This window comes from Mytilus californianus, unplaced genomic scaffold (genome assembly GCF_021869535.1).
Source record: "Mytilus californianus isolate M0D057914Y unplaced genomic scaffold, xbMytCali1.0.p SCAF_1, whole genome shotgun sequence".
NCBI lineage: Eukaryota > Metazoa > Mollusca > Bivalvia > Mytilida > Mytilidae > Mytilus > Mytilus californianus.
Genome location: NW_026262581.1, coordinates 3,924,059 through 3,943,502, shown reverse-complemented (window position 1 = coordinate 3,943,502; position 19,444 = coordinate 3,924,059). Strand labels below are relative to the sequence as shown.

Genomic DNA, 19,444 nt, shown 5'->3' with positions numbered 1-19,444 from the left:
CTATTTCTCATGTCAACTGTCCTTATTTGCTATATCTCATATCAACTGTCCTTTGTTTGCTATATGTCATGTCAAATGTCCTTGTTGACTATATCTCATGTCAACTGTCCTTATTGGCTATATCTCATGTCAACTGTCCTTGTTGACTATCATATGTCATGTTGATTGTCCTTGTTGGCTATATCTCATGTCAACTGTCAATGTTAGCTATATTTCAAGTCAACTGTTCTTGTTTGCTATATGTCATATCAACTGTGCTTGTTGGCTATATCGCATGTCAACTGTCCTTCTTAGCCTTACCTCGTGTCAATTGTCCTTGTTGGCTATATCTCATGTCTATTGTCCTTGTTGGCTATATCTCATGTTAACTGTCCTTGTAAGCTATATCTTGTTGGCTATATCACATGTCAACTCTCATTGCTAGCTATATCTCATGTCAACTGTACTTGTTGGCTATATCTCATGTCAACTCTCATTGCTAGCTATATCTCGTAAACTATATCTCATGTCAACTCTCATTGCTAGCTATATCTCATGTCAACTGTACTTGTTGGCTATATCTCATGTCAACTGTCCTTGTAAGCTATATCTCGTAAACTATATCTCATGTCAACTCTCATTGCTAGCTATATCTCATGTCAACTGTACTTGTTGGCTATATCTCATGTCAATTGCCCTTATTGGCTACATCTCATGTCAACTGTCCTTGTTAACTATATATGTCTTTGGTAGATATATCTTATGTCAAATGTCTTTGTCAGTTGTACCTAGTTTCATAAATCTCATGTCAACTGTCATTACTTGATGTAACTCATGTAAAGTGTCCTTATCAGCTATAACTCATGTCTCTTTTCCTTGTTAACTTTAGTTCATACCAACTGTCATTATTAGCTCTATCTCATGTAAACAATCTTGAGAGTATTTTTAGCTGTGTTCCTTTTGTCATTTTACAATATAGAGGAAGGCAAGCACTAAAATATTTTTTATATTAAATGTTATATCAAACATAAATTTATCATTCATAAAAACAATAGAAACCTTTGGTGTACTCAGTTTTTTTAACTTCAAGTTATAATCCTTCTCAGGACTTATTTTCAAGAGTTCACATGAATGAATAAGCTCTATATTTAGTTATATATTATCTAGAATTTGTAGTAAATTTTTTTAGCTTTTACAACAGCGGTGGCCATTTTTGTTGGAAGATGGGATCGTCAATTTAAACTTAATTTTTGTTGAAATTTGTCAGACGGTTTCAGAAAAGATTTAAAAAATTTAATTTTTGTTGAAATCAAACAAAGTTAATTTTGGACCCTGATTTGGACCAACTTGAAAACTGGGCCCAAAAATCCAATATTTAAATACAGGTTTAGATTCAGCATTTGAAAGAACCCATTATATATTTAATTTATGTTGAAATGAAACACAGTTAAATTTTATCCATATAGACAGGTTTTTCCGATTATCTGCCTTAGTTTGTGACGCTACTCCTAGGCATCGTCGTAGTACGATTACCATTACAACCGTGAAAAAATATAAACAAGATATAGATCTATATGCCCTGACCGCATATAATTAATTTGAAGTCATACTTGACCTCGGCAAAATTATATGTGCTATAAATAATAAAGTAATTAGATAAGGATTCTAAGTGTATTGCAGGCCAGGTGTCGTGTCCTTAAAATATAAGTGTATTTGATATGTTACACACGGGACATAATACATTTTATACGGAATACTAATCCCAGGTTACATGTCCATTATAATCATTTGGTAATCATAATATTAATAATTATAACGCATACATAAATAAAAAAATAAATAGTCTTGACCGGTCGAATGTGATATATCACAGTGGCTGATCCAGAACTTTTCATAAAGGGGGGGGGGGGGGGGGGGGGGCGCTGACTGACCTAAGGGTGGCCCGCTCCAGTCATGCTTCAGTGATTCCCTATATAATCAACCAAATTTTTCCCCCCTGGATCCGCCTATGTATCAGAAAAACCAGCTAGGGTGCAATTTTATCAAATCATAGAAATTTCTGTGGTCAGACCTATAATGAGACAGTCCTAAACATTTAACAATCCACTAATCAGACGGTCCTACAGAGACGAGAGTTTTGTGCTTTTTGCTTGACTCACGTATAATGCTCAAAATTGAGTGACATTTTCGTATTACTTTGGTGTCCGCATAAATTGAGCTATATGCTATCGATGCGTCGGGCCATATGTAGATATAACTTTGCGATTAGAATATGGGCTTAAGAAGTTTTGAACTTTCACGGCCCATGTATTCCTATAGTTATTATGTGTTTGATTCCAATTTCTTTTGCAGAAAATTACTCGACATACAACCACTATAGTATGTTGAGTATATAACATCATGATCCAGCCCGTGCTTAATATAACTGAATGCCATTAAACCACCAAAGACTCCAACATGTAAATTCAAAGCGATGATTAGTTATGTTTTAGAAGCGTCATTTAGTGTTTTGCCAACTCCCCTCCCAACCACTCCAAAACAGAGGTCTCGTAGATTTTCATCCTTAATCCGTATTAGACTCTTATATAAGTCCCCGATGTATATAATACAGTGAAATACAGTATTACAATATAACATTAGGGGTGTATATTGGACGGTCGGACTATCAGGATTTCGGGTACTCTGATTATAGCTACGCTTTCGTAGGTTCTAGTAAACTATTTGATTACCAAGAGTTAGACCTTTGAAAAATCCTTTCTAATGTATGAAATTTTAGAATTCATGCACAGAATAATCTACTGAGGAAAGTTCAAATCAACAGAAGTAACTGTATATACGTCTTATAAAGAAAATAAAGTGAATATATACTATAAGCATACAGACCTACATATATATATAAACCTTTAAGTTTTTCAGCAAGAACTGCACCCAGGAATAAAATATTTTACAAGCCTTACTTTTCGAAATATTAAAGCGCCTTCCCAAATAACCAAATATCAAACTTACTAAGTGTTAACCTCATCAGTACGATCGAGCAACAGCTGATCTGCAATATCGTAGTTGAAAATTAAATTGTGTAGTAATTCCACTAAAGTAAAGAAAACGTAGTTACATAAGTTACAACAAGGCGTCACTTTCATTCATAATATTTCTTAAACTGCTGACGAGGTTCCCCCCCTTTTATTTAATTTTGAACTCCTTACTCATCTGTTAACAATATTTTTGTCTGAGTTAATATTCTCGGAATGTCTGTCCATTTTGCAGCATAAAGATACTATATAGAAGTCGTCATGAATGAAAAAAGTTCGTCTCTTCACACTGGGTTGATTTGCTTGCAATTATAACTACATGTAGCCTTGGGTAGATTTCATTGTTATTAGCTTCATTTATGGTTAATCCAGACATTTTACCGCTTCCACTACAAAAGTTTGGGGCACGCGCCCTCCCCCCTTTTTTTCAAAATCCTGGATCCGCATCTGATGTCGCGGTGGATCTTTTATACAAAAAGAGGCAGATGCATGCACTGTAGTCATCGGATTAAATTTTATAGATTAATTTAAGTTTTTAACAGTCGTTTTACAACGTGTGAACATTCGTCGGCCAGTGTTATTTTACTTTCATAACAAGTTTTATTTAAAAAAAAAAACGGATTGTGTGCAGTGGCGCATCATCCAAAAAAAATGTCCGGACCATACAAAAACCTGTTTATGCAAAGTTTTTTTTTATGCTTATACGGCTTTGATCCACTCAGGTTTGTTGGCTCGTCTGAAGGCATCACATAAGACGTATATGGAATCAAACGAGGGCAGTCATTGTGCAACTCGTTGTGTAATTCGCATATTGACTTTTTCCACACCTGAAGTTTTTTACCAGTATTTGTACAACTATTAACTGCACAAGAAACGCTTCCATGTATTTTATAACTTTCGGCAGCATCCATAGTAAAATAAATCAGAAAATGGAGAAATACAAATGTAAACAGAAAATCGATGTTTTGATCAATACACGTGCGTTATTTTTCACGGTTGTAATGGCGGATCGGTCACGTGAGAGGTTAATGGATGCACCCATGTTTTCTAGGTCAATTACAGATAAACCCGTCTATACTTAATAAATTTCTGTTCAAAGGGAAATAACTCAAACTAAATAAATGATAAACAAATAGTTCTCTAAAATTAGATATGATTTAACCACTAAAAAATAGTTCTCTAAAATTAGATGTGATGTTATATATATCTATTTATAAAACATTGTTAGAATCAGCATATCAAAGAACCCCAAGAATTCAATTTTTGATGAAATTAAAATAATCAGAAATCTAAATATATGTTTATTAATAGACAATATATGCTTAGTTTTTAAAGGAGTTCACTTCATCAGAATAAATATATATATATAGCATTCAGAAAATAAGTTTATACAGAATAACAAACAAACCAACCGCAAAATTCTTCAAACAATTTACCAAAGAAAAGAAAAAAAAAATCCGAAATGTCATTTATCAGTAATACAAAGTCTTTTAAAAATCTATAAAACTTATCTGTAAGTGTAATCAAACTTTATATATATAATAAACCATTTCTGTTCAAAGGGAAATAACTCAATCACATAATAAGTACCACTTTTGACTATTGGAAAGGGATATTACACAACAACGAGAAAAGCTAAAATCGTGAAAATTGAACTTGACCTTCATTTAGTCACAGGAAACAACATATCTAAATTTGAAAAAATTTCATCAAAGTGTTTTCATGTTAATGAACGGACACTGTTTGGCCGACCGCCCGACCGCCCGCCCGCCCTCCTGCCCACCCGCCCGCCGTACATCCCAAAATCAATAACCGATTTTTCCTTCAAAAATCCGGTTAAAAATAGTTAACAGTGTTGAAGATGGACGGCAAAAATTATGGATGCTAACTGATGGCAATAGCTGGGGATAAATGGAAAATGTATAGATGAAGCAGCAAATAAATGTTGAATGATGCAACAAAATTCTAATGGCCATCAACAAAAAGCATAACCAGATACCATAAAAGTAAGCTGTAATTGCCAAAGATTTGTAGATAATAAAGGACATGGGGCTTTTTAAACAAAAAAGCATGTTATGGTAAAAAAATGATGAAAAGTTAATTTTGTTCAATCAATTTTCTTATTTGTAAAAGTCCAAATATATATATATCAATAAAAAAAAATTGTAAACTAATTCAGTATCATTATTATTATCATTTTATTTTCCTTTTATTAATTTAAATTATCTTTTTATTAAAAAAACAAAATTTGCTGAATAAGTTAAGCATGTTCACTATGCAACATTTGTGTTTCTTTCACAGGAACAAATATAAGAGAGCTTACAACTTTAGAAGGACAGCTATCCACATTCCAAAATTCCTCTCCACTTTGCAGCATGGACAACAACCACAGGAGTAAGTTCATAAAGGGTTAGGATTAGCCCTAATATTTTGATGTTCTTTTTAGTCAGGCCAAAATACTATAATTTTCACATAGAAAAAGTTGTGATATTACTATTTATACAAAATAACTTCTTTTTGGCACATCACATTATTAATGAGAAGTAATGACCCCTTAATTATGCACTATTTGTGTTGAAACATCAGTTTTGTTAAAAATTTTCATTAATCCTAAACAGATTTCAGCAAAATCAACTTTGGCCACCACCCTTGATCCAGAAAATGTTTGTGTCTAGGGATTCAATATCATCATTGACAACTTTTTGTTACAAAAAATTTTGGATCATAGGTTGCAGCCAAGGGTTGTCTCAAGCTTTTAGGTCTGAAAACTGCACAAAATCATTGTATTTTGACATAATATCCAGTGATGACTTTGAAGCCTAAAATGTACTTTTTTTGAACAGATTTTGTTTACCTAGTAGTAAGGCTTTTGAAATAGACCCATTTAAGAACCAAATTATTGCTATTTTGACATTTTATGATAAAGTTGAAATTCAAGGCCACATTTGGCCTAAAGTGAACCCTATCCATGACGATTGTTGAGTGGCAATTTATTTCCAGTTTGTCAGCAAATTTAAAAGGAAGCCAAAAATAATTTGACCATTAAATGTCTTAATTTGAAAGGTCAAGTGTCAGACGCACTGTTAATTATCATCGGTTACCTCAGTCAAAGGTAATAAATTTGTAATCCATGTAAACCAATAACATAAAATATAAGAAAACAATCATGCACTTACTCCTTTTGTTATATTATTGATTTTTGTTTTATTCTCAGAATACTATTGATTATCATCCAAAACAAATAACAAATTAAATTTTATTGAAAACAATTTTATAATATAAAATGACAGCAAACTCTTTTATAACATTTATATGGCATTGCTGAAGCAATGAATGGCCATAACTATTGAATGGCAAAAGTGGAAATCATCAATGTCAAACTTAACCTAAATTTTGTCTTTAGTTAGAACATATTAAAATTTGAAAAGAATTGGTAGAACAGTTCTCAACTTATTGCACGGAACAACTCAAAGTGCAATTTTCTGACAAATCACGGACCATAACTCCTGAACAGCAAAAGTGAAAATTCACGATATCAGTAATAGCATACAGAATTATTTAAATTTGAAAAGTATTTGTTGGAGCAGTTCTCAAGTTAATGCATGTAAACAGCATAAAGGACCATTTTCCCATCAATTAAAGACAATACCTCTTAAACGGCAAAAGTGAAAATTGTCAATATTGATTTGATCTTAACATTAATTTTGTCATCAGTAACAACATATTAAAATATGGAAAGCATTGTTTAAATGGTTCATGACTTATTGTACAGAAACTACTGGAGCCGCCTGCCCTCCCTTCCAATTGCATGAACACCCAACAAAATGCCCACCCACCGTACAACCTAAAATCAATAACTGAATTTGTGCCATAAAGATCATGGATAAAAACATTTAAACACTCTTGTTGCATAATGGACAAGAAATTGTGGATAATGTGACAAATGCTATCAACATACCTTATTATGCTGTAAACCACAAAAATGGGAAAATGTATAGTGAAATACTCAAAAAGCACATCAAGCATTCAATGAATTTTTTAAGCTTAACAATCTATGAATATTCCAAATCCCTCAAATTTTCATGATCCAATTACATACACTATTTACATCGGACAACACAATTATTATCATGATCCAATTACATGCACTATTAACATCGGACAACACAATTATTATCATGATCCAATTACATGCACTATTTACATCGGACAACACAATTATTACATGTTTCAAGACTAGCATTCTTTCAGACCAACTGGACAAAAATACTGACTTTTTAAATAAAGTGGTTTTTTTTAGCCGACTGTATATTATTGGTTTTTCTCATTGTTGAAGGCAATACTGTGACCAATAATTGTGTATATCCGTGCCATTTAAACTTTGGTGGATAGTTGTCTCAGTGGCAATCATACCACATCTCCTTATTTATATATATGGACAGATGAATAATCATGCTACTATAATAATACCAACTCTGAAACTTTGTAAAGCATGGAAAGCTGGTCAAGTTGACATACTTTTGTCTGGATCCATACCTTGTATTTTAAAGTTCTCCTATGTCAGCCTATGTGGTAGTTAAGATTCAAATTATGCCAATTTGAATATTTCAGGGCAAAACTTATTTAACAAACAAATAAGCTGAAAAATAAGATGATCTTATATGTTATTTTTCTTGAGATAATATCTCCTCAACTAGTCCTTAATCTTTAATTTCCACTTGAAAAGATCACAAAAATCATCTAATTTTCAGGATTTTGATATTATCACTTTGAATACAAATATACCTACATTGCCTGGTGCCACTACATCATTACAGAAATAGCATCCTAACTGGTCACCAGGTATTGACATGGTACTGGAGAAGGCAATTTTCTCAGGGTTATCTTCTCCTGTGTGGAAACCATGTCTCATTACAAGGAATGTGTCAAAACCCAATGCAGCACATATCACTATCTGGAAAAAAAAGATGAAAGACTTTTTCATGAATATAAATCTTTTTTTTTTTAATCAATTTTCAGAGTTTTACTTTCAAAGTGCACAATGAAACCAAACTAAATATCAAATTATTACAAAAATGAAAAAGCAAGAACCTTAATAACTGTTCAATAACATCTGATTTTTTTTCATTTGTTGGGATATACAAATTTTAAATTTCTATTGAATTTTTGTGTGTGAATTTTATTTCTAGCAACCTATTTCATATGTCTTTTAATTTGTCTTTACTTGACCTGTAATTCATACTAATAAGTAATTAATATAATGTCAAAGATTGTATTTGAATTTCAAACAAACTAATGCTTTCATTGGCATACCATCAATTTTGCTTTTTTTCTAATCTAAAGGGCTTTACTTCTGAACAGTACCAGATGATTCCACGATAAAACAAAAAGAGTGTATTTTCTGACAAGTAGTATTTATGTTCAAGAGGAAGGATATTGATTTAAGCACAGAAATTATTATCAAGAAACTATTTGTTACAAGAACATAAGAACTGCTAATGTTCTTCAAAATTTTGGGCTGGACCTAAAAAATGTAAGAATAGCCTTATTTATCAGATTTATTATGACATGGTGGTAAATGTTTTTGATTACCTTCTGATAAGCTGCAGCCATGACAGTTGGAAGCCATCTACTTTCTCTGGTATCTAGTAAAAGGAACAATGCATCATGGGATTGTACAAGTTCATCTAATTGTTGGACTTCATTTTTGATCATTTCTAATGATCCATCTGAAAAGAAGCATAGAAAAGATGAGAATTTTTTTTTTTTATTTACAATCATTTAAACTGAAAAATAAAGACAAAATAAAAACTTGAAATTGAGTTGAATTTCAACTGTCCATTACATGCATTTTTAGAAAACATGTATATTCTAAAATAGTGACTATTTCATTATGATTCCCTTTCTACTTCTGTAGGTGAACTTTATGAATTATTTCCCTTTGTGAACGTGGTGTCAGTTATTGCAACTGATACAGTTGTTTAAAGTGCTGTATGTTAGAATCATATTTCTTGTGCATTTTATTGAAGAATAAGAAACTTTTATATTATTTCAAACTGAACAAGAGTGTGGAAACATTAAAACACCAAAAGGCATTTACATTACTGACATATTGATTTATATAACTCACCCGAAACAGAGTGACCAGGCATTGGAATAGACAATGAAATTCCTGTAGCTATCTGAAATGAATAGATATTTATGAATAATTCTTTTTTTTTTTATTTTTACATATCAATAATCAAAACACTGGTGGTATGTATGCTAGATGTCATTTTGTTTTGCTTTTATTGTTGGGTTGCTGTGTTATTTACATTTCCACTTACATTTCATTTTATTAATTTCTAAAAATGGAACATTTTGCTTTATCACTGGTACCTGGTATATATCTTTTTTTTTTTAATATTACAGTAAAACACACTTTATTTTTTGCAGCTAATTTGAAAAAAAAACAAGCAATCACTTATTTGAACAATATACATACAACACCAGGAAAGATCTTTTTCAGTGCCTCTGCAGCAGCTTCAGCTTTAGGTTTGCCCCCATTCAAGCAATCCTCAAACTGGAATAATGATTGTCTGACTGGATTAGAGTAGGATATTCTTCCATTATCAATCAGGGTAATATGTCTTACACCCCATCCCTGAAAAAAATAAAATATATATATATATCTCTAATGTTTACAATGAGTGTACTTAGCTTACTAATTTAGAACATTAATGCCACTAAAATTTGTATATATTCATTGCAACACTCATGTAGGTTTCGTTTCTTTTCATCTGTTAAGGACACCCATTATGTTTATTTTGGACAGAGGTTACTCTCTTTGATATGAGTAAGAGTAAAAGATATTTTTGCCATGAATTTTATGTTTTGATGTATAATGATATGATATTATATACTATACATAAAGGTAAGGTAAGGATACCCAAATTGCAACTATTTTGACAGTTTTTAAACCTTCATTTATTGAAGAAAAAGACAAAAGTTTCTTTTTTGTGTTTATTTTGCAGATGTATCCTTATTTACTATATAGTTCCACAAATTTAAGTTTTAATCCATACTGAATCTTAGAAAAATCGGTTTGAAATGACCTCTTAACGACCCCAGATTCTGTAATGAGGAGTACAAAAAATTGAATAGCTACATGCTTAACTTCACATCCGTAAAAATCGAATAACTGATGTTTTATTTTATTTCTCCACATTTTTAAAATCCATACTTATTATGCATTTTGAAAGAAATGAATGCCTCCGACAAATTTTTAATTGATCATTTTTGAAAGTTTACTTTTTGTGGTCTATTTAAATATATTAAGCTATGTTGAAAGACCTGCATTATGGCACATTGTAAAAATACAAATTGTTTAGTCTGTAAAAAACCCTGTAAGATTGGTAATGGGTGCAAATTGGGTACACTGTGCAATTTGGGTACTGTAACTGTATACAAACATATATGAGGGTTATATACTGATAAACAAGTTTTCTCAATAAAAATACATACTGGTATTTAAAACAATTTACTTTAATAAACTATTACGTGTATGTGAATGCATATTTAAACTGAGCTAAAACTAAACATTATATTTTGGTTTATGTTTTTAGTTCCTCATTTATTTGTTTGTGTTTTTTTGTGTCTTTCCATGTGGTGGAAATTTGATTTACTCCCTTTTTAAAGCTTACAGTTTTTAATTCAATTTGCATAATCTCTCAGTAAAAATAATTTCAAACTAAGCTATTCCTACCATTAAACACCTAGCTACATTACATCCTAAAGTTCCAGCCCCTAGTAATAAACATTTGGTTCCAGCAACTTTCTCAAGGTCAAGTTCAGGTAATAATCTCCATCTCATTAACTTTAAATTTAAATCAACCGCAGATTCTGATAATCTAAATAAAAAATATGCTTGTCAAACTAGAGTTCCAAATATATGCATCAGGGTTTCAAAAACATTTACAAGTTGTTCATCTTTGTTTGTCAACCAGAATTTTACTATGTATTGTATATTTCATAGGATTTATAAGAACAAACATTTGTTTGAATGATCTTTTTGACTGAGCATGTTTTGCCTAACACTGGCATCTTTTCCATTCAGAATGGTGAAATGAAGAGTTTTTTGTGTAAAGACAAGTCCTAATTCTAAATACCCTGAATAAAGCTTTACTAACAATGATAGTTGGTTGGCTGACAGAGGAGGTTAAGCTCCAGATCTATCAGAAAACAATTTGTTTAACAAAAGTGCACTTTCAAATAAGTAAGATATTGCAAAGAGAATGTGTTGTTGTGCTAAACATAAACCCACTTGTAATTGTCGGAAAACAGAAAGGAGGTGTCTGACAGATCTGAAAAGTGAAACACTTTACAACTCATCACTGTTGCGCTGCTGACCACATATGACTGACGTTATTCTGTTCTGTAGTTTCTGAGGAAAGTGTGATGAAATTTTTCAATTTCATTTACCAATACAAAGAATTTAAACATTAGATTGACCTAGATGTTACAACATTATTGTCCCAGCCTCCAGCCTGATTGTTCAAAGTATATTCATGGGAATTTTTTATGAAAGATGAAGTGTACCAGGCACATACACTGATAAAACTGTTTTTATGGGTTTATAGTGTGGCTAATATGGTAAAACTGAAAAGTTCATAATTTTTTGGTAAACGGGAATAGACCAACCAGAACAACAGATGCTGATCACCAGAAATGAAATCAAAACTTGATTTTGTGAAAAGTCAGTCTACTGGGATGAAATGCTTACCCAATAAGTAAGTGCTCATTATACACTATGTACAAAAAAATCAGCTCCAAACCTGCAGGCCTTACAAAGAAAGTCGGAAAAATTACATTAAATTGGCAATACATGTAATGCTATTTTTATGTTCATCATTCTATGTCAAACATTCTTCAAGCTGAAGATTTGAGCCCAATAATTGATAAAGGAACTAAGCTTGCTGAGATTAACTTTAATACAGCATGTTTTCCGTAAGTAAACTCATCAGATATATCCTATACACTTCACCATGTTACATTCCATTATGCAGTTATCAAAAACAAACCTGACAGGATCCATACTTGAACTTAGATTGACAACTCTTGGACCAAGTTTTTGTCTTTCATTTTTCTCCCAACCAACACTTTTTGGACACTCTATGAACAAATAGAAGTCATTTTTATACATCACAGATTCTGTATTTCTATCAAATTTTTTTACATTTTTTTTCAACTCAGTTTTTCATGCAATGCTAAGAAACATGTAAACAATAAAAGAAAAACAAAATAATACAATTAGCATGTACAAGTCAATGATTTTTATATGTACTGTGGATTGAGAGAACATTGTATTTTCATGGATACTTGAATCAAATTTTTGACAAATTCTCAATACAAGTCTATAGCTATGTGATTTGTTGACAAATTCTCAATACAAGTCTATAGCTATGTGATTTGTTGACAAATTCTCAATACAAGTCTATAGCTATGTGATTTGTTGACAAATTCTCAATACAAGTCTATAGATATGTGATTTGTTGACAAATTCTCAATACAAGTCTATAGCTATGTGATTTGTTGACAAATTCTCAATGCAAGTCTATAGCTATGTGATTTGTTGACAAATTCTCAATGCAAGTCTATAGCTATGTGATTTGTTGACAAATTCTCAATGCAAGTCTACAGCTATGTGATTTGTTGACAAATTCTCAATGCAAGTCTATAGCTATGTGATTTGTTGACGACAAATTCTCAATACAAGTCTATAGCTATGTGATTTGTTGACAAATTCTCAATACAAGTCTATAGCTATGTGATTTGTTGACAAATTCTCAATACAAGTCTATAGATATGTGATTTGTTGACAAATTCTCAATACAAGTCTATAGCTATGTGATTTGTTGACAAATTCTCAATACAAGTCTATAGCTATGTGATTTGTTGACAAATTCTCAATACAAGTCTATAGCTATGTGATTTGTTGACAAATTCTCAATACAAGTCTATAGATATGTGATTTGTTGACAAATTCTCAATACAAGTCTATAGCTATGTGATTTGTTGACAAATTCTCAATACAAGTCTATAGATATGTGATTTGTTAACAAATTCTCAATACAAGTCTACAGCTATGTGATTTGTTGACAAATTCTCAATACAAGTCTATAGATATGTGATTTGTTGACAAATTCTCAATGCAAGTCTATAGCTATGTGATTTGTTGACAAATTCTCAATACAAGTCTATAGCTATGTGATTTGTTGACAAATTCTCAATACAAGTCTATAGATATGTGATTTGTTGACAAATTCTCAATACAAGTCTATAGATATGTGATTTGTTGAACAATGAAACTCCTGGTTAACCTTTACCCATGAAATCCACAAAAATTATTCCACAACAAATAATAAGGAATCCACAGTATTGCACACTGTCTCAGTTTGAACAGAGGGAGATAGAAATAGGTTTGTTATGATTAAATTTGAGTTTGAGTTATTTCCCTTGGCCACCATTTTAGAAGGCTATAGATTAGATTGTATGGGCGCAGCCATTTTATGAGCATAACATGGTATTCAGAATTAAGAGTATGGCTAATCCTGATTGGTTGATATGTGCGCCCGTTATTTTTTATTATAAGAGACTTCGTGCATTCTGCATTATATCAAAGGCCAAACAAATTATTTTCCTTAGCCCTAACGGAAATGAGATGTCTTTTTAACGCTAGGACGAGACATGTATTTTTAAGTGCAAAATTGATAGGCATGGGAGATAAGTACAAAATACGTTAAGAAAAGCAACGCGAACCTGTATTTTTTGGACCAAAAAATACTGTCCGAATAACGTTTCTGTAATTCTAGCAAGGTTTCGTTAAAAAAATCAACTTTCTAAAGTCTGTATCTCAAAAAAGGCTATCATTGTCGCCTATGGGGAAATTAATTGTTTATTTCAATCTATACAGAGTCGACATTGCTTAATCATAGTGCTCAAAACGTGTCAAAAACATTTGTTTTACTTGAAATTTGATGTGAAACCGTATTTTTTGGTGATAAATGAATTATTGATTAACTAGTTTTTAAGCTATAGTCTGTTTCATATTTGTATTGCGTTTTACCTTGGAAACAAGGGTGGGCTTGACTTTTGACTTACTGTGTAGAGAATATGTCATTTTCTGAACTTCTGCTGATTTGTTTGAAAAAAGCATGTACACGTCTAGAGTTGAGATATAAAAATCGATTTTTAAACATGACAATATCGACCCAAGTGCTGTTATCTAAATTACCAAATTTAGTGAAAATGTACAGAAATGGTCCCCTTCGAACATTGAAATGTTCAATCGAATGACAAACTATAAAAATTAGAATAGACATGACATTTTGTAGTTAACGAATAGTTTTCGATGTTTAAACACCAATATTTACACATTTTTCATATTTTGAAATGCTATAGTCTGTTTCAAAAATGTACTTCTATACGAAAATGGTTTCATTTAAAACTGCTGTTCAAAATTTACCGTAGTAGTTACATATTGGATTGGTTTTGGTATCAATATAATCAGTACTTGATGACATATAAAGAATCATTGGAGAAAGTGGACATTATCTTCAGGCCCTTTTTAGCAGTACCGCATTTACTAAAATCAAAGCATCGTTGATGTTGTGATCCAGCCATATTCATAGCTAGTCTCATATTCTTTCTGACCATACTTTTTTCTAAATTTTTTTCTCTTTTCATTTCCATTCTTACTGTAAAATTTCTATTTTATTGTCCAATTTTAAAGGTAGAGAATTTCACAATATTGATGAAAATATAGATATATATACTGTGCTTTCAATTTTAGACTCTGTCAGACTTATTTTTGTCAAGAATGGAAAGGGAAATCTTCAAACAAGTAATATATTCTTTATATGCCATTAATAATGACAGGTTTAATAATTTCCAGAAAGAGGCCTTATAAATGCACTTTCTCAACAACAAAAATTAAAAAAAATAATAACTATTTTTTATCTAAATTGGTGTTCATTCTTCATTAAGAAAAAATACATTTCCTGTATTCAAATCTGAATGTACAAATACCTAATGCTGAGACATTTCCAATTACTGTTAAATAGCAATATAATGGGATATAAATGTAAAACAAACAAATAAATTTTATTGCAGAAAATGCTCAGATAAGAGTTATGCAATTTTGTTTAATATTTCAACCAAATGTCCAATAATTATAACTAATTAATTAGAACTTGATTATTGACTTATGTCAGATGATAATGCCACTGATTTTACAAGTAAAATAAAATTTGCTTGCATTTTTTTAATACATATTTTTTTCATTTTAAGTATTTTCTTTGAAAAAAAAAACCACATCAAATTAATCATTCAGCTAGCTAGCAAAATAACAGAATATTTTAATGTAGTGTAGATCAAAATAAATAATACATTTGTAGGTTTACTATTGAGGTCAAGAATGTGTGTATTCAGTTAGGTGTGTAATAAATTGTGTCTATTTAATTATGTAACAGGTCATGAGATATTAACTGTTTTGAATTAAGCCTGGGGTTATTTCTAATTAATACTTATTTGAAAATCATGACAGTTGAAAACATTCTGACTCTTACTTGCCTATGGAAAGAATTGGAGTAATACCATTTCAAAAAAGTGTGAGAATCAACTTAGATATATTAATACACATGTTGACCTACATTTCATTGAACAATACTTTAAACAAGCACAAGATACTAATATGATACTTTCAAAATTCTTATCAACTGATTCAATTGATGTACAAATACTTTTTCAAATTAATTCATAAATAGTAAATCATCATAAATTTTGATTTAGAAAGGAACTATATGCAAGTGTATATCTAAAAAAAAGTCACTATTCGACCAATCTTTTCTTAATTTAAGGGCAAATAACATGTTAAAGGTTGCAGTTGATGATTAAAATGGTGTAGAAAGTTTCTGCAAGTCATAAAAACACATAATTAGTTTCATGATATGTCTTCAACTAAGTATTCTGCACCATCTCCAAAACCAGAGTGATCGCATAGATCCAGCATGGCTGAATCAAAAATCAGAATTTTTTTTCTCACATTTTTCGACTGGGGTCACCTCTGAAAAAAAATTGTGAAAATTCAGAGAGTAATGCCAGAACGGTTTGAAGCTGATTTATGTGTGGCATATATATTTGTGCATCTAACGCACTGTGAATTGCATGATTCTAGTAAGTATTAAATACCGTATAGGTTACAATACACCATTAGATTGTATGGGCGCAGCAATTTTATGAGCATAACATGGTATTCAGAATTAAGAGTATGGCTAATCCTGATTGGTTGATATGTGCGCCCCTTATTTTTTATTATAAGAGACTTCGTGCATTCTGCATTATATCAAAGGCCAAACAAATTATTTTCCTTAGCCCTAACGGAAATGAGATGTCTTTTTAATGCTAGGACGAGACATGTATTTTTAAGTGCAAAATTGATAGGCATGGGAGATAAGTACAAAATACGTTATGAAAAGCAACGCGAACCTATATTTTTTGGACCAAAAAATACTGTCCGAATAACGTTTCTGTAATTCTAGCAAGGTTTCGTTAAAAAAATCAACTTTCTAAAGTCTGTATCTCAAAAAAGGCTATCATTGTCGCCTATGGGGAAATTAATTGTTTATTTCAATCTATATGGTTGATTTTCGTATTTGACTAACCAAATTAAAACATGTGGTACAAATAAGCCTTATAAAATATCCTCACTAGATCTTGGTGATGAATCTAGCAAGGCTAAAAAAATTTAAAATTGTTCGGAAAACAACTTTTTCTAAAGTCTAGTTGTCAGTTTAACAAGTTAATTTGGTGGATTTATTAAGGAATTTGGGCACGTAGAGCTCCAACATGGCAACGAAAGGGAAGTAACTCTTGCTCAAATTGTGTCAATCGAAACCTATATATAGGATAAATGTCAAAAAGGCAGCAGCCCAACAATAGAAAGTTATGAAAGATTAATGTAAATTTGTTTTATATTAGTGCTAGAACAAGCTACTTTATCACCAATTGTGCAATATATTCATTTTGACAATGAGTTCACTTTAAAAAGCCTTTTTGAACTTTAGCATAAACAAAATGGGAAGAGAAATTGTTTTTACTACCAGGTAAATATCATATTCTGACCATAAAGTCCTGTAGCCTCTCTAAAGCTCCTTTTGTTGATTTTTTTTTATCAAACATGAGATTTGTCTGTAATACTTTGATACATACCTGTAAGAGTCTTTGTTGAGGATATAGTAAGAGTTAAAATAATACTGTGTGATACGTCTCTGACTCCATCTTTACTTCTATCACGGAAACATAAAATCTCAGCATTTTTAAACTTATCTCCCCTGAAAAACACCAGATTTAATTAAGTAGTGCTGAAAAATCAGGACACATTGAAATCAAAAGGTTATACATAGTATATACATCATGTAACAAAATAAAAGAAGAATGTGTCTGGGTATACGAATGCCCCCTCTCAAACTTTGAAATTTTCAAAGTTATAAAGGAGCATAACTCTAGAATATGAAATGACTAACTGCCCAAATTCGAACTCTGAGTATGAGTCAGACAGGATGTGGCAGAGTATATACCTATCCCTCATCGCTAACAACAAAAAAGACACTAAGTACAGATTTGAGAGTACTCGCAGTTACCGACAGCTAGTTCACTGATAAAACATTATACTTCTTTGACAAGTAATTGCTTAATTTTTAGATCTGGACCTAAACAGAAAACTTTACAGTCATATATATACAAAGGCAATGAATGCAAGGGGATGGAATCTTGAGTTTTGACTACTGATCTATTAGCTGTATTCTGAAGACCCTATTATTAAGCTTGATGCGATTACAACTGTTCAATTATCAACAAAAGAATAAGTTAAAGGAAATCAGAAAATGCATAATTAAATAATGGTTAAGAGAAAGCAACAAACATGTATCAGTTTATTATATTCCACAAATTAGTGAGGCCAAATCAAATGCTATAGGGTTGGGGAATATAAACCTTACATAATGTGGATAAATAATTATTTGTGGAATACCAATTTTCGTGGATTTCATGGGTACAGGTAAACCACAAATCTAAATGTTCCACGAAGTACACATTTTCAATATACTTGTATGCAGACTTTAGCATAACCACAAAATTAAATATTCACAAAAAAAAATGCTATTTTTCCTCAATCCACGAAAATAATTAATCCACAGTATGTTCTAAGGTATGTAGATATTCTAAAGTATAGAGAAATTTCTTATTGAGACCACATTACTGCCAGGTGAAAGAATTCATTCATTATCCAGAAAATTTTTATATAATACTTTTTCATTTCAATATTGTTCAGAATTAATATAATAGTATTTTATAATTTGATATTGTTATATGTTTTACCTTTATCAACTTACCAGTGGTAACTTATATACAACAGATAATTTCTAAGAGGCCATCCTGGATTACTATCTAATGTACATGGGTCAGCAAAACCAAAATATATCTATAAAAAAATATGTTATAAGATATAAAAACAAGAAACAACAAGGTCCTGGAAAAGATTTGAATAATTGGCTGTTACACTTTGGCCTCTAGCTTACAAGAAGATAGCTCATACTATTTCAGAATCAAATGGAAAAGTGACTTCTCTTTTTGAACTGATGAGAAGTGTAATGCTTAAAAGAGAAGTGCATGTTCACTCAAGGTCATGGCACTTACAATGATACATGATTAGATACATTTTATGAAAGTCTTGTATAGTGGATATCAAAGTATAAAAAAAATAACTGCTCAAAGTTATTCTAGACTTGTCTTGCTCTTAGTAATGGGCTTTTAGACATTTGAGCAACCTGTGAGAAGAGATACAGAGATAAAATCAGTTCTTATGCACAGTAATGAATGAAACTTATCACTAGTACATACTCAAATACATGTATCTCTTGTTCTAAAATGTCCACAGTTTTTCTACTAACCTTACATGTATCTTTTGAATAAGATTCTACATTCCTAAGATGATCCACAACAATTCTATCCTTAGACTGTACTATAATAAAATATCCAACAAATTCTGATGATGCACTTTGAAATTTATCATATTCTGCTATCAATTCTGATATCTAAAATGAGAAATATTTAAAACTTTTATAAGAAATACTAAAAAAAAACAATGTACAAATGAGATTCAGTGAGTCAACTTTACTTCTCTCTTTTTTGTACTTCTAAATGATTTGGTTTTTTGCTTAAAATTCAGGAAAAAAATTTCAATCAATCAAAAATAAATATCTTCAGTATTTGAAGTACTGTAAATTCAGTAATGATTGTGTGCATTTATTGTTATGATAGTTGGACAATCAACACAAGTTGGGGTTTAATTATTGCGATTTCAGGGAATGCTGCATACAAATAGTGGTATCAAAATTTAA

At 31.1% G+C, this 19,444-nt stretch overlaps 1 protein-coding gene across 1 annotated transcript in view; it reads right to left on the bottom strand.

Annotated features, from left to right (window-relative positions):
- LOC127735116 (ubiquitin-like modifier-activating enzyme ATG7) overlaps positions 1 to 19,444 on the bottom strand; it is a 40,777-nt gene that overhangs the window by 8,394 nt on the left and 12,939 nt on the right. The window contains exons 6-14 of the mRNA XM_052245216.1: positions 18,995 to 19,138; positions 18,437 to 18,525; positions 17,256 to 17,377; positions 12,068 to 12,158; positions 10,753 to 10,897; positions 9,493 to 9,651; positions 9,139 to 9,190; positions 8,601 to 8,737; positions 7,798 to 7,962 (exon numbers count right to left, since the gene is read on the bottom strand). Coding sequence (XP_052101176.1) covers positions 7,798 to 7,962; positions 8,601 to 8,737; positions 9,139 to 9,190; positions 9,493 to 9,651; positions 10,753 to 10,897; positions 12,068 to 12,158; positions 17,256 to 17,377; positions 18,437 to 18,525; positions 18,995 to 19,138 — 1,104 coding nt within the window. The remainder of the gene's footprint in view (positions 1 to 7,797; positions 7,963 to 8,600; positions 8,738 to 9,138; positions 9,191 to 9,492; positions 9,652 to 10,752; positions 10,898 to 12,067; positions 12,159 to 17,255; positions 17,378 to 18,436; positions 18,526 to 18,994; positions 19,139 to 19,444) is intronic.